This window comes from Phytophthora sojae (genome assembly GCF_000149755.1).
Source record: "Phytophthora sojae unplaced genomic scaffold PHYSOscaffold_4, whole genome shotgun sequence".
NCBI lineage: Eukaryota > Oomycota > Peronosporomycetes > Peronosporales > Peronosporaceae > Phytophthora > Phytophthora sojae.
Window position 1 is genome coordinate 3,835,390 of NW_009258118.1, and position 19,000 is coordinate 3,854,389.

At 53.5% G+C, this 19,000-nt stretch overlaps 6 protein-coding genes across 6 annotated transcripts; 3 read left to right on the plus strand and 3 right to left on the minus strand.

Annotated features, from left to right (window-relative positions):
- Positions 1 to 277: 277 nt before the first annotated feature.
- On the plus strand, positions 278 to 1,742 carry PHYSODRAFT_300720 (hypothetical protein; the record flags this gene model as incomplete). Its single annotated transcript, XM_009528516.1, has 2 exons — positions 278 to 581; positions 649 to 1,742. 2 exons carry the CDS (start codon positions 278 to 280, stop codon positions 1,740 to 1,742), a joined length of 1,398 nt encoding a protein of 465 aa, XP_009526811.1.
- Positions 1,743 to 2,381: 639 nt separating this feature from the next.
- On the plus strand, positions 2,382 to 2,822 carry PHYSODRAFT_331688 (hypothetical protein; the record flags this gene model as incomplete). The annotated part of the gene is made up of 1 exon (XM_009528517.1): positions 2,382 to 2,822. The coding sequence occupies one exon, from the start codon at positions 2,382 to 2,384 to the stop codon at positions 2,820 to 2,822; it is 441 nt and encodes a 146-aa protein (XP_009526812.1).
- Positions 2,823 to 2,937: 115 nt separating this feature from the next.
- Positions 2,938 to 3,600, minus strand: PHYSODRAFT_255779 (hypothetical protein; the record flags this gene model as incomplete). The annotated part of the gene is made up of 1 exon (XM_009528518.1): positions 2,938 to 3,600. One exon carries the CDS (start codon positions 3,598 to 3,600, stop codon positions 2,938 to 2,940), a length of 663 nt encoding a protein of 220 aa, XP_009526813.1.
- A 125-nt stretch (positions 3,601 to 3,725) lies between these two features.
- PHYSODRAFT_504172 (hypothetical protein) lies at positions 3,726 to 4,334 on the plus strand (the record flags this gene model as incomplete). The annotated part of the gene is made up of 4 exons (XM_009528519.1): positions 3,726 to 3,912; positions 3,991 to 4,060; positions 4,133 to 4,196; positions 4,287 to 4,334. The coding sequence occupies 4 exons, from the start codon at positions 3,726 to 3,728 to the stop codon at positions 4,332 to 4,334; spliced, it is 369 nt and encodes a 122-aa protein (XP_009526814.1).
- A 49-nt stretch (positions 4,335 to 4,383) lies between these two features.
- Positions 4,384 to 4,995, minus strand: PHYSODRAFT_314966 (hypothetical protein; the record flags this gene model as incomplete). Its single annotated transcript, XM_009528520.1, has 1 exon — positions 4,384 to 4,995. One exon carries the CDS (start codon positions 4,993 to 4,995, stop codon positions 4,384 to 4,386), a length of 612 nt encoding a protein of 203 aa, XP_009526815.1.
- Positions 4,996 to 5,077: 82 nt separating this feature from the next.
- On the minus strand, positions 5,078 to 17,583 carry PHYSODRAFT_360571 (histidine kinase A two component receptor; the record flags this gene model as incomplete). Its single annotated transcript, XM_009528521.1, has 1 exon — positions 5,078 to 17,583. The coding sequence occupies one exon, from the start codon at positions 17,581 to 17,583 to the stop codon at positions 5,146 to 5,148; it is 12,438 nt and encodes a 4,145-aa protein (XP_009526816.1). The 3' UTR covers positions 5,078 to 5,145.
- Positions 17,584 to 19,000: the final 1,417 nt, after the last annotated feature.

Genomic DNA, 19,000 nt, shown 5'->3' on the forward strand with positions numbered 1-19,000 from the left:
GTGACGCTCGATACTATCGAGTCGATAGACAGGGAAACCCGGTAGGCTTCGAGCTGCTGGACCCCACACTGCCGCTCAAGAACGCAAGGAATTTCGGAGAGAACTTTAGACCGAAGGATGGTCAAGTTCACGTGCTGGTGAAAGTTTACTGGTCAAACAAACGACGACGCTTGGGGGATTTCTCTTCGTATGATACGGTTGAACAGCTCGAGGACGTGCCTCAGATTGACATTGAGGGTGTAAACTACGTCACGTTGCCGGGTCCTTTTTTGGAGAAATGTGGCTTGCGAACGAGCTGATGATCTTATGCCGTCCTCAAGTGCACGAACTATGGGGATTCCTCCGAGATGAAGTGATCGCGAAAGGGAAGAGGGGGTTCGTCGTGGGACCTCCTGGCACGGGTAAATCTGTGGGTGTGTTGAGTTTTGCGGCTTCGTTGGATCGCGAGGAATGGGACGTGGTTTGGATCCATTTGAGTGGTGCTGCGAGGAAGCCTATCTGCGTGGATTTGGAGGCCAAGCTGTGGTGGGAGATTTCCGACCGCAACGCATTCGAGTTCCCCGTGTCGACAACAAGAAACTGTTTGTCTGGATGGATGGGCTCAAGGATACACCTGAAGATGATGATTTTTTTGCGGATATTTTTCAGATCTCAGAGCGGAAGACAAATTTGTGACTTGTGCCTCGTTGGCTACAGTTCGGAAGACAAACGAGGAGGACGACTTTGTTAACAAGATCAAGTATTTTACGCTGCACTCATGGACGAAGCAGGAATACGTCGAAGCCATTGCCGATCCAGACTTTTACGACACGGTTGCTGCCAAGTTTGACGCAACGAGCACCTGTGACGTGAACGAAGCAGACGACGACAGCGATGGAGAGTTGAGCGAAGCCGAAAAGAAGTACCGTGCGTTGGGTCTGAAGTTCTACTATGCGGGCGGTTCGTGTCGGTTTATGTTTCAATATCGCACGCAAGTGGCGATTCAAACGCTGACAGCTACGGTGGATCGAACCCTGATCAAGGACAAGCTGTTCACCTACTGCTCATGCGCCTATGAAGATAGTCCGATTAACAAACTCTATGGGTCGCAAGCTGCCAAACACAAAAGGTATGGAGAGCGGTTTCCTGTGAGCTCCTTCGCGGCGTCGCTCCTAGCGGAAGAAACGAGCGAAGATGTGATTCCGCTTTTGGCCATTAGTGTCAATACGAGGGCGAATCCTGGCCGCCTGTTTGAGTGGTTGTTCTTTGCATCAATCTCCAAGCACCAGGTGAGGTTGTTCTTTGCATCAATCTCCAAGCACCAGGTGAGGTTGTTCGACTACGCAGGCGTTGAAGATAAACTCCCTCAAGCGCGAGTGGTGCTGTTCGATCCGAAGAAGCGTTTCAAGCGATTCAACACGATGGGGCTGCGTTCGAGCACACTTTCGGATCGGATCGGTTGTGGGGAAGGCGAGGAGGTGAAGGCACAGCAAAAATTAAGAATTGCAGGTGATCAGCTTTGGCTGCGGCCTGTCGTGTGGGACCAAGGGTGCTATGACGCCGTGTACTTCGACACAGAAGAGGGAAAAGTGATCTTCGTCCGAGTGGCCCACTTGACCAAGCAAGATGTCAAGATGAGTTATATCAACGAAGTGCTGACCAAACTGAAATTGGCAGGAATGGAAATCTCCACGGTGGAAATCTTCCTTTTGCCACGCCAGATAGATACGGCGAAGTTCTTGGTCGCAAAGCTCAAGTACTAAACGATGTCGACGCGTGTGGGGTCTGCTCAAAAGAAATTCACGTGAAAGTGCGTGCTTTTGAGGATGCTCCAGTCTCCACATATTATCGGTGATTTTGGGTTTTGTGGCGCACACACTGGCAATTCAGTTATGCTTGAGCAAGCGATGCAATGGCGCGCGTAGTTCATCTCCTCGCAGCCTACTGGGCATTGGTTGCCATCGAGCTCCAGAGCTGCCGCGCCTGCCGTATCCAGCCACTTGCCGTCTCTTTTCGCCAGGAAAAGCCGAACCTCGTGCGATTCGCACTTGACCGTCTCTGGGTACTTCTTTTGGATCAGGTCCTTCATACAGCACACGAACGGGTACTTCTTCGTGTTGACAGACAGGAAAAAGATGGTGCTTGGCCCACCAATGAACTTACAACAGAGCAGAAGCATCTTCACATGCCAGGCTTTTGGCAAAATGAGTGAGAAGTCAAGAAATGATGCCTTCAACTCAGTATCTATCACTCTCCTTCAGAATTTGCAACGGTCCAAGGTCGCTCTCAGGAAAGGGATCATGAGTGTCCTAAGCGTTAAACAGCGTATAAACTTAGTCATCAGTTTCATCAGAAGTCGGGGTGGCCCCCTCTAGTTCATACGACTACAAGCCGGCGAGGAAATGCAAGGACGCGAGATCACGAGGGTCGCAAACGCTAAGCGCTGGTTTACATACAGCCCGCGCAACGCCATCTTGGACTTTTGCCTTGGTCATTCGAGCTCTTGTTCATGGGGTGAGCCCGACGCCAGTTTGCTGAAGTTCGTGCGCGAGTTGTCGGAACTCAAAATCGGCGAGATCTCGACGCGGTGGGACGACAGCTGCCAGTCGGAAAACCGCCTGCCCATCGATCTCCAGCACGCCAAGATCCGCGTGGGCGACGTCTTCGACTACTACACCACGAGCGAGGGCGTGTTGGAGATCCCCAAGTGGAAAAGTTCCCACTTTGCCGGGATGGAATATCCGGAAAACGACCCACGTATTAAATTCCACCCGGACAGAGTTCGTGAATTCGTCGAGCAACACGGAGTTGACCACTTGGAGGAGATGCACCAAACAAAATAGGGTCAACTCGGGGTTCATCTGCACAGATCGTAGCAATTAACCAACCAAGCACTTGATCGAGTATACTCGGTTTTCACGATACTTACTGTTACTTCATGACTGGTCTCTTGAGCCATTACAGCAGCTCAGTATGGTCTGGACTCGGCACCCGTCCTGGCTCCCGGAAGCTGGCGGAAGCTCTCGAGTTATCACTCGTCGGGACCTGCGCGTAGCCCCTCTGTCCTCTCTGCTGCTGCTGCTCCACGTTGCCAAAGAGGGACCGTACGAAGTCGTAGAGGATGCTCAAGGGGAAGCACACGACGTTCTTGGCCCTCTGCAGCCACTCGTGGGGGAGCCACGTCAAATAATTCCCCGCCGCCGCCGTCTGCAGCGCCCCCTTCTGCGTGCCGAAGAGCTGCACGACCGAGCCCGGCCAGACGTCCCCGCGCTGGAGCACTTTGCCCCGATGGATGAGCCGCGCGTGCTCCAAGTTGAAGAGCGCGGCCAGCACCTGCGCCGGGTCGTCCACGGCCCAGATGGACACGTTGAGCGCGTAGACGGCGTTGCAGAAGCGCACGAAGGCCGGCTTGGGGGACGCCTCGGCGTCGCCGTCCTGGGGCAGCAGCTGCGTCACCCGCTTGACCTGCGCGTGGCAGCCAGGGCAGCGGTTCTTGGTGGCCGGCAGGCGGCGACACAGGCACGAGAGGCAGAACTCGTGCGAGCAGTCGGTCAGGCAGCGCGCCGTCGGGTCCTCGGGCAGCGGCTGGTCGCACACGAGGCACGGCAGCAGGTCGCCCATGCTGGTCAGCTACGATAACGGAGGCAAATGGATATGGTTAGTGTTAAAGCAGTATATTGTTGTAAGAGTCTCAGTATTCGGTGGATCTTGAAGCGACGTGTGGCATTATTGAGATTGTTGCAGAGATGGTGGCGCCGCCCGAAGGATCGAGGGCGCTGCAGCTGAACCCGAAGGCCAAGCCCACGACGACCAAGATGAAGCAGGTGATCGGGCAGGTGCTGGCGGAGAAGCTGGACAACGCCAGCTACCAGTCGGATCGGGCGGCGGCGCTGACCAAGGAGATCGCGGACGCCGTCAAGATGCGGCTGAAAGGTGGGGGCTACGTGCTTGGGTGGGTATGTTGTAGTGCTGGGTATTTAATTGTTGGCTGTTGTCGCTGTGTGTTGACAGAGTGCAATTTCCCTCGCTTCAAGTACGTGGTGCAAGTCGTCATTGGCGAGCAGCGCGGAGAGGGCGTGAGGTGAGGATTGTTTGTTAGGCGCACAGGTCTCTGGTGCCAGGTATAGTGATGATGCGTTGTGTTGCTGTATAGAATGGGGTGTCGGTGCTTCTGGGATGCCGAGACGGACTGCTACGCGTCCGAAACCTTTTCAAACGTGAGTGCATGCGTCCGCAGCAGCCGATGGTCGATAGATTTTTTTTCCCTCTAACTCGCGTTCTGCTATCTTGCAAATTGTGTATTGCAGGACAGTTTGTTCTGCGTGACTACAGCTTACAGCGTTTACCTCTACTAGCTGCAGTTCGCCTGTCCTTCTAATGCACATTGCATATTGCCAACCCCAGTTAACGTGTCACGTGTTTGACTACCGTCCTGAACAGCGAGTGGAAGGCCTCCGTGATGCTCACGCCAGTGCACGCAGACGTCTCAAAGTACTCGAACCCCTTGGACAGAGCGTAAGCCTTGGCCTCGTCTTCCGAGACGACACGCGGACGGTCGACTTTGTTCCCACACAGGATGCAGGGGAACTTACCCGCGCCGAACTTGGCAGCCTCACGCAGCCAACTGTCGAGCGCCTCGAAGCTCCGTCGTGAAGACACGTCGAACATGAGGATCCCTCCCTGGGTATCCTTGTAGAACTCGTTCCGCACCTCCAGATACTCCGGCAGCCCCGACAGGTCCCAGAAGTTGACGCGCACCTCAGCTCCGTTGACCATCACGGGCTTGACGCCGTAGTCGATGCCGATGGTCGAGATGTACTTGCTCACGAACTTCTCCTCGCAGTAGCGCTTGATCACGCAGCTCTTGCCCACGCCACTCTCCCCCATCGAGATGATCTTGACTCGCAGTGCACTGGGTCGACTGCTGTCCTGGTTGTCGTCGTTGTTGCCCAAGCTCAAAGAGCTGCCGCCAAATAGCCCCGTCAGCTTGTCTCCGCTCATGCGTCGCCTCGACATTCCTCTGCTCTTGGTGCTTCGCTCCGCTATCTATAATGATTCGCCTCGTCGCCTTTGAAGGAGTTTCACGCGTCAGTAGAATACGGAAGCAAAACAATCTTTTATTTTATAAACTTACTCATCGACGCACATCAAAGCTAAGTCTTGTTTTCACATAACGCAGCATGGGCCGGTTGGTTTGTCTTGGTTGTCGGGCTGCTGGCCAGTCGATGTCTGGGACGATCTCGCTTCAGAGTTGAACTCAAAGTTGCGGCGGAGGTATCCACGCAGAAGTCGCTGCTCCTTGGTCAGCAACTTGACCGAGTCGTCGACGATCTGCTTCGCAGCAAGGGTATCAGAGCCCTCACCATTCGCCTGCTGAGCCATCAGGTGTTCGTACGCAACCTGGACGCGGAACGCACACTTTGACACGCGAAGAGCGGCGACATAAGCAGACGACCCCTTGAGCGAATGAGTTTCCCGACGAGCAGTAACGAAATCATTGCGCTCGTGAGCTTCGACCACCCGCGACGTAATTGCCTCTGAGGTAGTCGCAAACTTCTCCAAGAGAGTCATGAAGAGCTCCTCGTGACCTCCACACTGTTCCACGCCCAGCGAGTAATTGACTGGGTCTCCTTCAGGAATCTCGATGCTCATGGGATCGATTGAGTGAGAAACGGCGGCCTCGCCCTCTCCATGTTGAGCAGTAGCCACGACAGGAGGCTCATCTTCAACCGAGCTTCCAGTTTCCATACGCTCAAGCAACGAAGGCATTGCGCTGCCACCACTGCTGCTGAGCCCTCCGCGGCTAGGATGAGTTGACCCTAGCTCCTCATGGAAGCTGACCTTCTTCTTCGGCACCAAGCCGGACCAGGACTGCAGTCGTCCTTCCGGCAGATCCTTCTTGTTGAACGGTGGGTGGCTCCAGAGTGTCGGGTTTGTTGGCAACGACGAGCGCTGTCCAGAGGAGGCTGGGATCGTCACTCCAGCGAACGGGGCTTTGATGTAGGGCAACGTAGCTGAAGTCTCGGACGTTGTGTTCTCTGGCTCGGGTGGGCTGGCAGTTGATGCGCCGCTCGTGTTCCTTGATAACCGGAGCAAATCTGGCAAGTCGTTTGAGCTCGTTTGTCGCGCGACATTGTTGTTTACGGAGGGGCCCAGACTGAAGATCGATGTCGTCGGTGTGGCAGTTCGAGTAGCTCGGCCACTTTGTAGCCCAATTGACATGGGATCGTCCAGCTCCAGATTCGAGATGGCCTGCGCTAGATCCAGTTGCTGCATGTGGCGAGATGCAGGTGCAAGGCGAGCAGTCGATGCCGCGTCCATCAGTGTCACGTCCTCAAGATCATTTTCGAACGAAGGCATCGGCGTTGGAGCACCAGGCGGCGCCATCGCAATCCGCACCGGGCTCTTCACGGTTGGCTTTGATCCATTCTGCCTTGCTGCAGCCACGTGCCCAACTGAACCGGGTATCTGTGCGAGAGCTGCGTTCTGCTGGCCGAGGTAGCGAATACGCATCCACTGTCGAATAGCCTTACGGAGGCTCAGCTTTGAGATGGGTTTCACCATAAACTCGTCCATGCCGCAGTCCAGACACTTCTGCCGGTCACCACTCATCGCGTACGCGGTTAATCCAAGAATCGGGATACGCGGAAGATTGAACTCACGCTCAAACTCGCGGATTGTCGCGGTCGCTGTGTAGCCATCCATGATCGGCATCTCGCAATCCATGAAGATCAGGTCGAACTCGGCGTGGTTTTCGCTGTAAGCCTTGACAGCATCACGACCGTTGACCTCCCACTGGAGCATGTGGTCATCTTGCTGAAGGAAGCACTTGACAACTTCCCAGTTGAACTCGTTGTCCTCGACGACCAGAATGCGCGCCTGGGTCGGGATCTCCACGCGTACGGATGCAGTCTCGCTGTTGTCTCCAGTGCGGGTTGATCCGTCGGATAACATGGGCAAGGGCGGATCAAAGAAGTCCTCGTTCGTGTAGTACGCGTGTTTGGGGTCGACCTCATCGATCAATCGCACAACCACCGTAAAGAAGAAGTTGCTACCAACTCCCAGCTCACTGTCAACGTCGATAGATCCATCCATGAGCTCCGCAAGCTGCTTGCAAATTGCAAGACCCAGACCGGAGCCAGTAGGGTTGTTTTGGCGAGTTCGCTCCAATTTCGTAAACAAGGAGAAGAGGCGCATCTTCTCCTCGGCATCCATACCGATTCCAGTGTCGATAACTTGGAACAGGAGCTTTCTGAATTGTGGCGGCAAGTCTGGAGAATTCACCACGCTGCATGCGACCGTAATAGAGCCTTCATTGGTGAACTTGATTGCGTTTGATAGCAGGTTCAACAGAACTTGACGTAGACGTACAACATCACCAATTACAGCCTTCGGCACATTATCACCGCTCTTTAGCTCAAGCTTGAGTCCACGCTCCCGGGCCTTGAACTTGAAAATCTCAATCGAATAGTCCAATAGTTCATGCATCTGGAAGGGAGCAGCCGAAATTTCAAGATGCCCAGCCTCGATCTTCGACAAGTCCAGAATGTCATTGATCAGATTGAGCAGGAGCGAGCCTGATACATACGCCATGTGCACGTATCTCTCGATTGACTTGTCGAGGGGCTGCTCCTTCAACAGCTCCAACATTCCAAGCACGCCGTTCAACGGCGTTCTCAACTCGTGGCTGAATGAGGCCAAGAAGTTCACCTTAGCAGCCTCCATGTGCTTCCTCGCAGTGTAATCTTGTCCAACACCAATCACACCACGAATGTTTCCATGCATATCCTTCTTACTTGAAGCATTCACAAGTAGCAGCAGGAACACGCCACGCTTCGTCGTCATGGGAAGCTCCATCTCGCCAACGTCAATACCAATCAACGCCTGGTTCAGCAACTGCCGCACTTGCTGCCTAGACTCTGGCGTGATGAACGTATGCACCAGCGATAGGCCGAGTACGCTCGACTTGTGGTAGCCAGTGATCTCCTCGATTTTCTGGTTCCACTCGTTGATACGGCCATTCGTATCGATACCAAAAATCGGGGCATTCGCAGTATCAATCAATCGGAAGTACTCATGCTCCTGGGCGATGCGATCCGTAATATCTTGACCAATGCCGACAACACCGACGATGTTACCGTTTAAGTCGTATCGGGGCGTTGCATTTAGCAAAATCTCGATTCTCGTGCCAGGACGGGTAATCAATGGGAATTCAAAGTTCGCGGTCTCAACTCCCGTAAGGGCTAGCGAGAGCACTTCAGCCACAATCGGTCGGAACTCCGGAGAAATGAAGGTTTCCACCAGATTCTCGCCCATAACTTCCTCAATCGAGTAGTTGGTAATCTGTGCCGCCTTTCGGTTCCAGATATTGACACACATATTGGCATCAACGCCAAAAATGGGAGCATTTGCCGTGTCGATCAAACGGCTGTACTCCTGTTCCTGAGCAATGCGCTCCGTAATATCCTGACCAATACCAACCATACCCTTTACTTCACCGTGCTCATTGTATCGGGGCGTGGCGTTCAACAGAATCTCCACGCGACGTCCAGCCTTCGTGATCAACGGGAATTCAAAGTTCGCGGTCTCCACACCCTCGAAAGCCTTCTCAAGCACACTGCGCACAGGCACCTTGTACTCTTCCGAGATGAACTCCGCCACCAAATCCTTGCCGAGCACATCCTCGTTCGTGTACTGCATGATATCGGCGGCCTTACGGTTCCAAATGTTCACATGGCCATTGATGTCAACACCGAAAATCGGAGCATTCGCCGTATCGATCAGGCGCGTGTACTCCTGCTCTTGAGCAATACGTTCTGTAATATCCTGGCCGATACCGACCATACCCATGACCTCACCATGTTCGTTATAGCGCGGCGTGGCATTGAGCAAAATCTCCACGCGCCGACCGGCCTTCGTAATCAACGGGAACTCGAAGTTTGCCGTCTCCACATCCTTGAACGCCTTCTCCAGAACACTGCGAACGGGGACCTTGTATTCCTTGGAGATAAACTCAGCGACCAGATCCTTGCCGAGAACATCCTCTGTGGTGTACTGCATGATCTCAGCAGCCTTTCGGTTCCAGATATTCACACGGCCATTGATATCGACGCCAAAGATCGGAGCGTTAGCCGTATCGATAAGACGCGTGTACTCCTGCTCCTGCGCAATGCGCTCCGTGATGTCCTGGCCGATGCCCACAACACCAATAACCTCACCAATCTCATTGAATCGAGACGTAGCGTTCAGCAGAATCTCCACGCGGCGGCCAGTCTTCGTAATCAGTGGGAACTCGAAGTTCGCCGTCTCCGTGCCCTCGCCCGCCTTCGAGAAAACGAGACGAACGGCCTCACGGTAGTCTTCCGTGATGAACTTCTCCACCAGATTCTCGCCCATCACGTCATTCGGTGTGTACTGCGTGATTTCAGCAGCCTTCTTGTTCCAGATATTCACACAGCCGTTCGTGTCCACGCCAAAGATCGGTGCGTTCGCAGAGTCGATCAGTCTCGTGTATTCTTGCTCCTGAGCAATACGGTCGGTGATATCCTGGCCGATACCAACGACACCAACGATCCGTCCGTGCTGATCAAAGCGGGCCGTTGCGTTCAGCAGGATGTTCACTCTACGACCAGTTTTTGTTTCGAGCGCCAATTCGAAGCTAGCAGTTTCGTTTCCTTGTAGTGCTTTGCACATGATATCGTATGTCATCGACTTGAACTCTGGGGCGATAATGGTTTCAACGTTCTCACCCACAACCTCTTCTACCGGAAAGTTCGTGGTCTGTTGCGCTTTCCGATTGAAGATATTGATTCGCATGTTAGCATCCACACCAAAGATTGGAGCATTCGCCGTATCAATCAAACGGCTGTACTCCTGCTCCTGAGCGATGCGTTCAGTGATATCCTGGCCGATACCCACCATGCCCATGACCTCACCACGTTCATTGTAGCGCGGTGTAGCATTCAGCAAAATCTCTACGCGACGACCGGCCTTGGTGATCAATGGGAACTCGAAATTCGCCGTCTCTACGCCTTCGAACGCCTTCTCCAGCACACTACGCACAGGCACCTTGTACTCGTTCGAAATGAACTCCGCCACCAAATCCTTGCCAAACACATCTTCAGTGGTGTACTGCATAGTATCGGCAGCCTTCCTATTCCAAATGTTCACACGACCGTTGATATCAACGCCGAAGATTGGAGCATTAGCTGTGTCAATCAACCGGCTGTACTCTTGTTCCTGAGCGATGCGCTCCGTGATATCCTGGCCGATACCGACCATACCCATGACCTCACCACGTTCATTGTATCGCGGTGTAGCGTTCAACAAAATCTCAACACGTCTGCCAGCCTTCGTGATCAACGGGAATTCGAAATTCGCGGTCTCCACACCCTCGAAAGCCTTCTCCAACACGCTACGCACAGGCACCTTATACTCGTTGGATATGAACTCGGCAACGAGGTCCTTACCAAGCACGTCTTCGTTGGTGTACTGCATGATACCAGCCGCCTTTCGGTTCCAAATATTTACGCGGCCGTTGATGTCTACTCCGAAAATTGGAGCGTTGGCCGTATCGATCAAACGGCTGTACTCCTGTTCCTGAGCAATGCGCTCCGTAATATCCTGACCAATACCAACCATACCCTTTACTTCACCGTGCTCATTGTATCGGGGCGTGGCGTTCAACAGAATCTCCACGCGACGTCCAGCCTTCGTGATCAACGGGAATTCAAAGTTCGCGGTCTCCACACCCTCGAAAGCCTTCTCAAGCACACTGCGCACAGGCACCTTGTACTCTTCCGAGATGAACTCCGCCACCAAATCCTTGCCGAGCACATCCTCGTTCGTGTACTGCATGATATCGGCGGCCTTACGGTTCCAAATGTTCACATGGCCATTGATGTCAACGCCGAAAATCGGAGCATTCGCCGTATCAATCAAGCGGCTGTACTCCTGCTCTTGAGCAATACGTTCTGTAATATCCTGGCCGATACCCACCATGCCCATGACCTCGCCACGCTCGTTGTATCGAGGAGTGGCATTCAGTAGAATTTCCACGCGACGACCTGCCTTCGTGATGAGCGGGAACTCAAAATTGGCCGTCTCAACGCCTTCGAATGCCTTCTCCAACACGCTTCGCACAGGCACCTTGTATTCGTTCGAAATGAACTCAGCGACCAGATCCTTGCCCAGCACATCCTCGTTGGTGTATTGCATGATGTCCGCTGCCTTGCGGTTCCAAATGTTCACATGGCCATTGATGTCAACACCGAAAATCGGAGCATTCGCCGTATCGATCAGGCGCGTGTACTCCTGCTCTTGAGCAATACGTTCTGTAATATCCTGGCCGATACCGACCATACCCATGACCTCACCATGTTCGTTATAGCGCGGCGTGGCATTGAGCAAAATCTCCACGCGCCGACCGGCCTTCGTAATCAACGGGAACTCGAAGTTTGCCGTCTCCACATCCTTGAACGCCTTCTCCAGAACACTGCGAACGGGGACCTTGTATTCCTTGGAGATAAACTCAGCGACCAGATCCTTGCCGAGAACATCCTCTGTGGTGTACTGCATGATCTCAGCAGCCTTTCGGTTCCAGATATTCACACGGCCATTGATATCGACGCCAAAGATCGGAGCGTTAGCCGTATCGATAAGACGCGTGTACTCCTGCTCCTGCGCAATGCGCTCCGTGATGTCCTGGCCGATGCCCACAACACCAATAACCTCACCAATCTCATTGAATCGAGACGTAGCGTTCAGCAGAATCTCCACGCGGCGGCCAGTCTTCGTAATCAGTGGGAACTCGAAGTTCGCCGTCTCCGTGCCCTCGCCCGCCTTCGAGAAAACGAGACGAACGGCCTCACGGTAGTCTTCCGTGATGAACTTCTCCACCAGATTCTCGCCCATCACGTCATTCGGTGTGTACTGCGTGATTTCAGCAGCCTTCTTGTTCCAGATATTCACACAGCCGTTCGTGTCCACGCCAAAGATCGGTGCGTTCGCAGAATCGATCAGTCTCGTGTATTCTTGCTCCTGAGCAATACGGTCGGTGATATCCTGGCCAATACCGACCATTCCCATCACCTCACCACGTTCGTTGTAGCGGGGTGTGGCATTCAATAGAATTTCGACACGTCGACCAGCTCTTGTGATGAGAGGGAACTCGAAATTCGCCGTCTCAACGCCTTCGAAAGCCTTCTCCAGAACACTACGCACAGGCACCTTGTACTCCTCTGAGATAAACTCGGCAACCAAGTCCTTGCCCAATACGTCTTCGTTGGTGTACTGCATGATATCTGCTGCTTTGCGGTTCCAAATGTTCACACGACCGTTGATATCAACGCCGAAGATTGGAGCATTAGCTGTGTCAATCAAACGGCTATATTCTTGTTCCTGCGCGATACGCTCCGTGATATCCTGACCAATACCCACCATACCCTTAACTTCCCCGTGCTCGTTGTATCGCGGTGTAGCGTTCAACAAAATCTCAACACGTCTGCCAGCCTTCGTGATCAACGGGAATTCGAAATTCGCGGTCTCCACACCCTCGAAAGCCTTCTCCAACACGCTACGCACAGGCACCTTATACTCGTTGGATATGAACTCGGCAACGAGGTCCTTACCAAGCACGTCTTCGTTGGTGTACTGCATGATACCAGCCGCCTTTCGGTTCCAAATATTTACGCGGCCGTTGATGTCTACTCCGAAAATTGGAGCGTTGGCCGTATCGATCAAACGGCTGTACTCCTGTTCCTGAGCAATGCGCTCCGTAATATCCTGACCAATACCAACCATACCCTTTACTTCACCGTGCTCATTGTATCGGGGCGTGGCGTTCAACAGAATCTCCACGCGACGTCCAGCCTTCGTGATCAACGGGAATTCAAAGTTCGCGGTCTCCACACCCTCGAAAGCCTTCTCAAGCACACTGCGCACAGGCACCTTGTACTCTTCCGAGATGAACTCCGCCACCAAATCCTTGCCGAGCACATCCTCGTTCGTGTACTGCATGATATCGGCGGCCTTACGGTTCCAAATGTTCACATGGCCATTGATGTCAACGCCGAAAATCGGAGCATTCGCCGTATCAATCAAGCGGCTGTACTCCTGCTCTTGAGCAATACGTTCTGTAATATCCTGGCCGATACCGACCATACCCATGACCTCACCATGTTCGTTATAGCGCGGCGTGGCATTGAGCAAAATCTCCACGCGCCGACCGGCCTTCGTGATGAGCGGGAACTCAAAATTGGCCGTCTCAACGCCTTCGAATGCCTTCTCCAACACGCTTCGCACAGGCACCTTGTACTCGTTCGAAATGAACTCAGCGACCAGATCCTTGCCCAGCACATCCTCGTTGGTGTATTGCATGATGTCCGCTGCCTTGCGGTTCCAAATGTTCACGTGCCCGTTAATGTCAACGCCGAAAATCGGGGCATTAGCCGTATCGATCATTCGACTGTGTTCTTGCTCTTGGGCGATACGCTCCGTGATATCTTGGCCGATGCCCACCATGCCCATGACTTGACCCTGTTCATTGTATCGAGGGGTTGCATTTAGCAAGATTTCTACACGACGACCAGCCTTCGTAATCAACGGGAACTCGAAATTCGCCGTCTCCACACCCTCGAAAGCCTTCTCCAGAACACTACGCACGGGCACCTTGTATTCCTTGGAGATGAACTCAGCGACCAGATCCTTGCCGAGGACATCTTCAGTGGTGTACTGCATAATATGCGCCGCTTTTCGGTTCCAAATATTCACTCGACCATTGATATCGACACCAAAGATCGGAGCGTTTGCCGTATCGATCAGACGCATGTACTCCTGCTCTTGGGCGATTCGATTCGTAATATCCTGCCCAATACCAACCATGCCGATCACTGCACCATGCTCGTTATACCGAGGCGTAGCGTTCAGCAAGATTTCGACACGTCGGCCCGCCTTCGTAATCAGCGGGAACTCAAAGTTGGCTGTTTCGACACCATTCAGCGCCTCAGACAGCACATAGCTAACAGCCTCCTGGTAGTCCTTCGTGATGTACTTCTCCACGAGCTTCTCACCCATCACTGCATCCGTCGTGTACTGCATGATCTCCGCAGCCTTCTTGTTCCAAATGTTCACGCGGCCTTCGGAATCAACGCCGAAAATGGGGGCGTTGGCAGTATCAATCAGGCGGATGTACTCCTGCTCCTGGGCAATTCGTTCCGTGATGTCTTGGCCGATTCCCGTTGCTCCAAATATCTGGCCTAACTCGTCATACCGTGGTGTAGCATTGAGTAGAATCTCAACTCTCCGCCCTGTCTTGGTAATTAGAGGGAAGTCGAAGTTACCGGTCGGTTCTCCATTTAACGCTTTCTGCAAATTTGACATCACTTCTTCCCGGTAGTCTTCTGCAACGAACCGGTTCACGAGGTCTTGCCCCATGACTTCTTCTGACGAGAACTGCGTAATCTCCGCCACCTTCAGATTCCAAATGTTCACCAGGCCATCCTGGTCTACACCGAAAATTGGAGCGTTGGCAGTGTGGATCATCCGGTTCTTTTCCTTCTCTTGTGCCATCCGTACTGTGATATCTTGACCGATACCCACCATACCCATGACTTGACCCTGCTCGTTATACCGGGGAGTCGCATTCAGCAAAATCTCTACGCGACGACCGGCCTTGGTGATCAATGGGAACTCGAAATTCGCCGTCTCTACATCTTCGAACGCCTTCTCCAGCACACTACGCACGGGCACCTTGTACTCCTCCGAGATGAACTCAGCAACCAAGTCCTTGCCGAGAACATCCTCTGTGGTGTACTGCATCGTGTCGGCAGCCTTCCTGTTCCAAATGTTGACACGACCATTGATGTCGACACCAAAGATCGGAGCGTTGGCCGTATCAATCAGACGCATGTACTCCTGCTCTTGCGCGATACGATCCGTAATATCCTGTCCGATACCAACCATGCCAATTACTGCACCATGCTCGTTATACCGAGGCGTAGCGTTCAACAAAATCTCAACGCGTCGACCAGCCTTTGTGATCAGCGGGAACTCAAAGTTGGCTGTTTCGACACCATTCAGCGCCTCAGACAGCACATAGCTAACAGCCTCCTGGTAGTCCTTCGTGATGTATTTCTCCACGAGCTTCTCGCCCATCACTGCATCCGTCGTGTACTGCATGATCTCCGCAGCCTTCTTGTTCCAAATGTTCACGCGGCCTTCGGAGTCAACGCCGAAAATGGGGGCGTTGGCAGTATCAATCAGGCGGATGTACTCCTGCTCCTGGGCAATTCGTTCCGTGATGTCTTGGCCAATCCCCATCACACCAAAAATTTGGCCTAGCTCATCGTACCGCGGGGTCGCATTCAGTAGAATCTCAACTCTCCGCCCTGTCTTGGTAATTAGAGGGAAGTCGAAATTGCCAGTTTGCTCTCCTTGGAGGGCCTTCCGCAGCAACAGACCTACTGATTCACGATGATCTTCAGCGACAAATCGGTTTACGAGATCTCTTCCCATCACTTCCTCAGACGAAAATTGGGTGATCTCTGCCACCTTCATATTCCAAATGTTCACCAGGCCATCCTGGTCTACACCGAAGATCGGAGCATTTGCCGAGTGGATCAGCCGGTTGGTTTCCTTCTCTTGAGCCATTCGAACTGTGATATCCTGCCCAATACCTACGACACCAATGACGGTGCCTTTTTCGTTGTAGCGCGGTGTGGCGTTCAACAGAATCTCTAGGCGGCGGCCATCCTTCGTAATCAGCGGGAACTCAAAATTTGCAGTTTCTTGCCCTTTTAGCGCTTGGGAAAATACCGTCCAGACGGCCTCCTGGAAATCGTCCGGGATGAAGTTTTCGACCAAATTTACTCCAAGCACTTCTTCATTCGGGTACTGTGTCGTCTCAGCAGCTTTGCGGTTCCAGATATTCACACAGCCATTTCCATCGACACCAAAGATTGGTGCATTAGCTGTGTCGATGAGGCGAGTGTACTCCTGCTCTTGAGCACGTCTATCTGTGATATCCTGACCGATTCCGACAGCCCCGCTAATATTGCCAAAGTGATCGTACTTTGGCGTCGCATTCAGCAGAATATCCAATCGGCGCCCATTTTTCGTGATCAATGGGAAGTCAAAGTTTGCTGTGCCCTCTCCCTCCATTGCCTTGGAGAGAACTTTGCCCACGGCATCACGATAATCCTCGGAGATGAACTTGAAGATCTTCTGGCCTATTGTGTCTTCATTCGTGTAGTCGGTGATTGCTGCTGCCTTTTTGTTCCAGATAATCACTTCAAAGTTGCAGTCGACGCCGAAGATGGGGGCGTTAGCGGTGTCGATCAGCCGGCTGTACTCCTTCTCCTGGATGATACGATCCGTTATATCCTGACCGATGCCCACGACGCCCACTAGCTGGCCTGTGTGATCATACCGCGGCGTAGCGTTCAGCAAAATCTCCACTTTCCTTCCCGTCTTGGTGACCAACGGGAACTCAAAGTTGGCCGTCTCGATTCCCTGAAACGCGCTCTGGAAGACTGCAGCCACCTCGGACCGGAAATCCTTGGCGATCAGCGTCTCCACCAGGTCCACGCCCATCACTTCCTCAGGCGCATACTCGCTAATCTGTGCTGCTTTCGTGTTGAAAATGACCACTCGGCCCTGGGTATCCACGCCGAAGATGGGCGCGTTGGCCGTCTCGATGAGCTTCCTGTACTCCATCTCCTTCGTATTTCTCTCGGTAACATCCTGTCCAATAGCCACGACGCCCATTACAGACCCGAGCGTGTCGAACCTCGGGGTCAAGCACAACACGATCTCCACTCTGGATCCTCTGGCTGTCACCAGCGGCAGCTCAAAGTCTGCGCCTGCGATGCCCGAGAGCGCCTGGTCGATCTTCTCCGACACGATCTTCCTGAAGTTGCGGTCCACCACAGGCAGCAGCGGCTCGCCCACCATGTCCACACTAGCATATCCCGTCATGGACGCGGTCTTGGAGTTCCAGACCGTGATGTTCCCTTCCTTGTCCAGCTCAATGATGGGCGCGTTGGCCTGCATCATGACCGTAGCGTACTGCTTCTCCTGGATGGCCCACTCCGTCACGTCCTGGCCCACGCCGTAGACGCCCACGCACGCGCCGTCTTCAGCCAGCAGGGGCGTCATGTTGGTCAGCACCTCGGCGTTGCGGCCCGTGGTCGTGAGCAGCGGCACGCGCAGCTCCAGCACCGGCCGCTTGTCGCGCAGACAGCCGTCCACGACGCTCTGGATCTCGCGCTTGCGCTGCGCGCCGTACACGAAGTCGGAGATGGGGCGGCCCCGCACGCGCTCGGCGTGGAAGCCCGTGATCTCCTCCATGCGCCGGTTCCAGACCGTCACGCGGCCGCGCAGGTCCACGCCCACGGCGGGCGCGTTGGCGTCCATGAGCAGCTGCGCCAGCGCCTCCACCTGCGACCCGAAGCTCTGCGCGGCCGGCTTCGTCTCCTTCAGCTGCTGCTGCTGCTTGGCGTCGGCCTCTACCGCTTCCTCTAAATTGTTGTTGCTGTTCTCGACCGCCAGTGGCGGCGGCGGGCCGGCGTCCTCGCCATGGGGCCGCGCCTTCCTGTGCTTGGCCATGGGGTCGGCGGCTCCCCCCTTCTCAATGGTCAATGGCCGAGCCTGTTGCGCACTGCGCGAGCTGAAGACTCAGCAGCACGGGGGAGTCGCGTAGATCAACCGGGTAGGGACGGGCGCTGCCTGGTTCTACACAAATATCGAAAAACTACGGGTAGTGGCAAAACTTCGTACTTAAGTATGCGAACCCTTTTCCCGTCGCTTTTAGGTGGTAGAATAGATTTGTAGTACAGGCCCTACAAAATTCTGCATTTTACCAGTGTGAAGAAGGAAGAAGAACGTTTACGAAGTTCATGGTAGGTCCGTACTACGGTACAGACAATCCTGTACTAACGGATACCTGACAAACCCGATATATTGCTATATCCGATACGAAGTCAATCCACCGACTTGGTAGGCAGGCAAATGTATGGAGTAAATCTGATAACTGCCAAATGCGATATCCGATACAAGATTTCGACCAACCTGATAGCGTCTAGCAAGCTACAAAGAATCTGTTTGCGTGGCATTTACTTCTTTCTCGCGATGCATTTGCTTCCGCACCCGCGTCTACAGCTTGCGGAGGTCTAGTAGCAGCTTTTCATCAAGGTCGGGATGCTCAGACAGCATCCAAATAACGTTCCGAACTGGTGTCGCCTGTTCATCCATGCTTAGATCCGGCGTAACACCCTCCGTTTCGTTAATGCCGCTATCGTAATATCTTACTCAAAGCCTACTCACACTGTTCATTATCTCCCCGTTCAAGACATCATCTGCCTCTTTTTGAGAGCGCCAGGTAAATGACAGGCACGAATTTTGTGTGCCGAAAGCAGTTCAACACCAGGACATCCGCTGCCCAGCTCTGATCAATACATGACGTACTACTTGTAGAGCCTCAACTGGACATGGGGATGTAGTACCAGCATCTTCACCTGGACGTGCGGCCTACTGCACCGCACCAAGCCGGACCAGCACGTACATGCAGAGCTACTGGCAATAGAAGTGGTTGCGTTCCAGCGGACCAGGACGTACATGCAGAGCTACTGACAATAGAAGTGGCTGCGTTCTGCAGGTGGGTGTTGTTATGTGTTCGAGAGACATTACTCATGGATTGATGGCTAGTAGAACAGAAATACCAGTGAGAATCACTGCTACAGCTGGAATACATTTTGGTTACTGTAGTACTTTTAAGCCTACTTGCATACCTGATAGTATTGCTATACCTGATACGACTGTCGTCCACGGGTGCTATCAGGTGTGCCAGGTTTATCTGTACCATTGACAAAAATTTGCCTAAAACTGTAGGCTCCGAGGTGCCAACTGTTCGCAACAGCTGGCGTGCAGAGAAAGTTGAAGTGGCACACACTCCTGCACCGAGATGTCGCTGCTGTTGTGAAGGGCTTCACCATGTGAGGGGAACAGCTTCCTGCCTGTCAGGGCC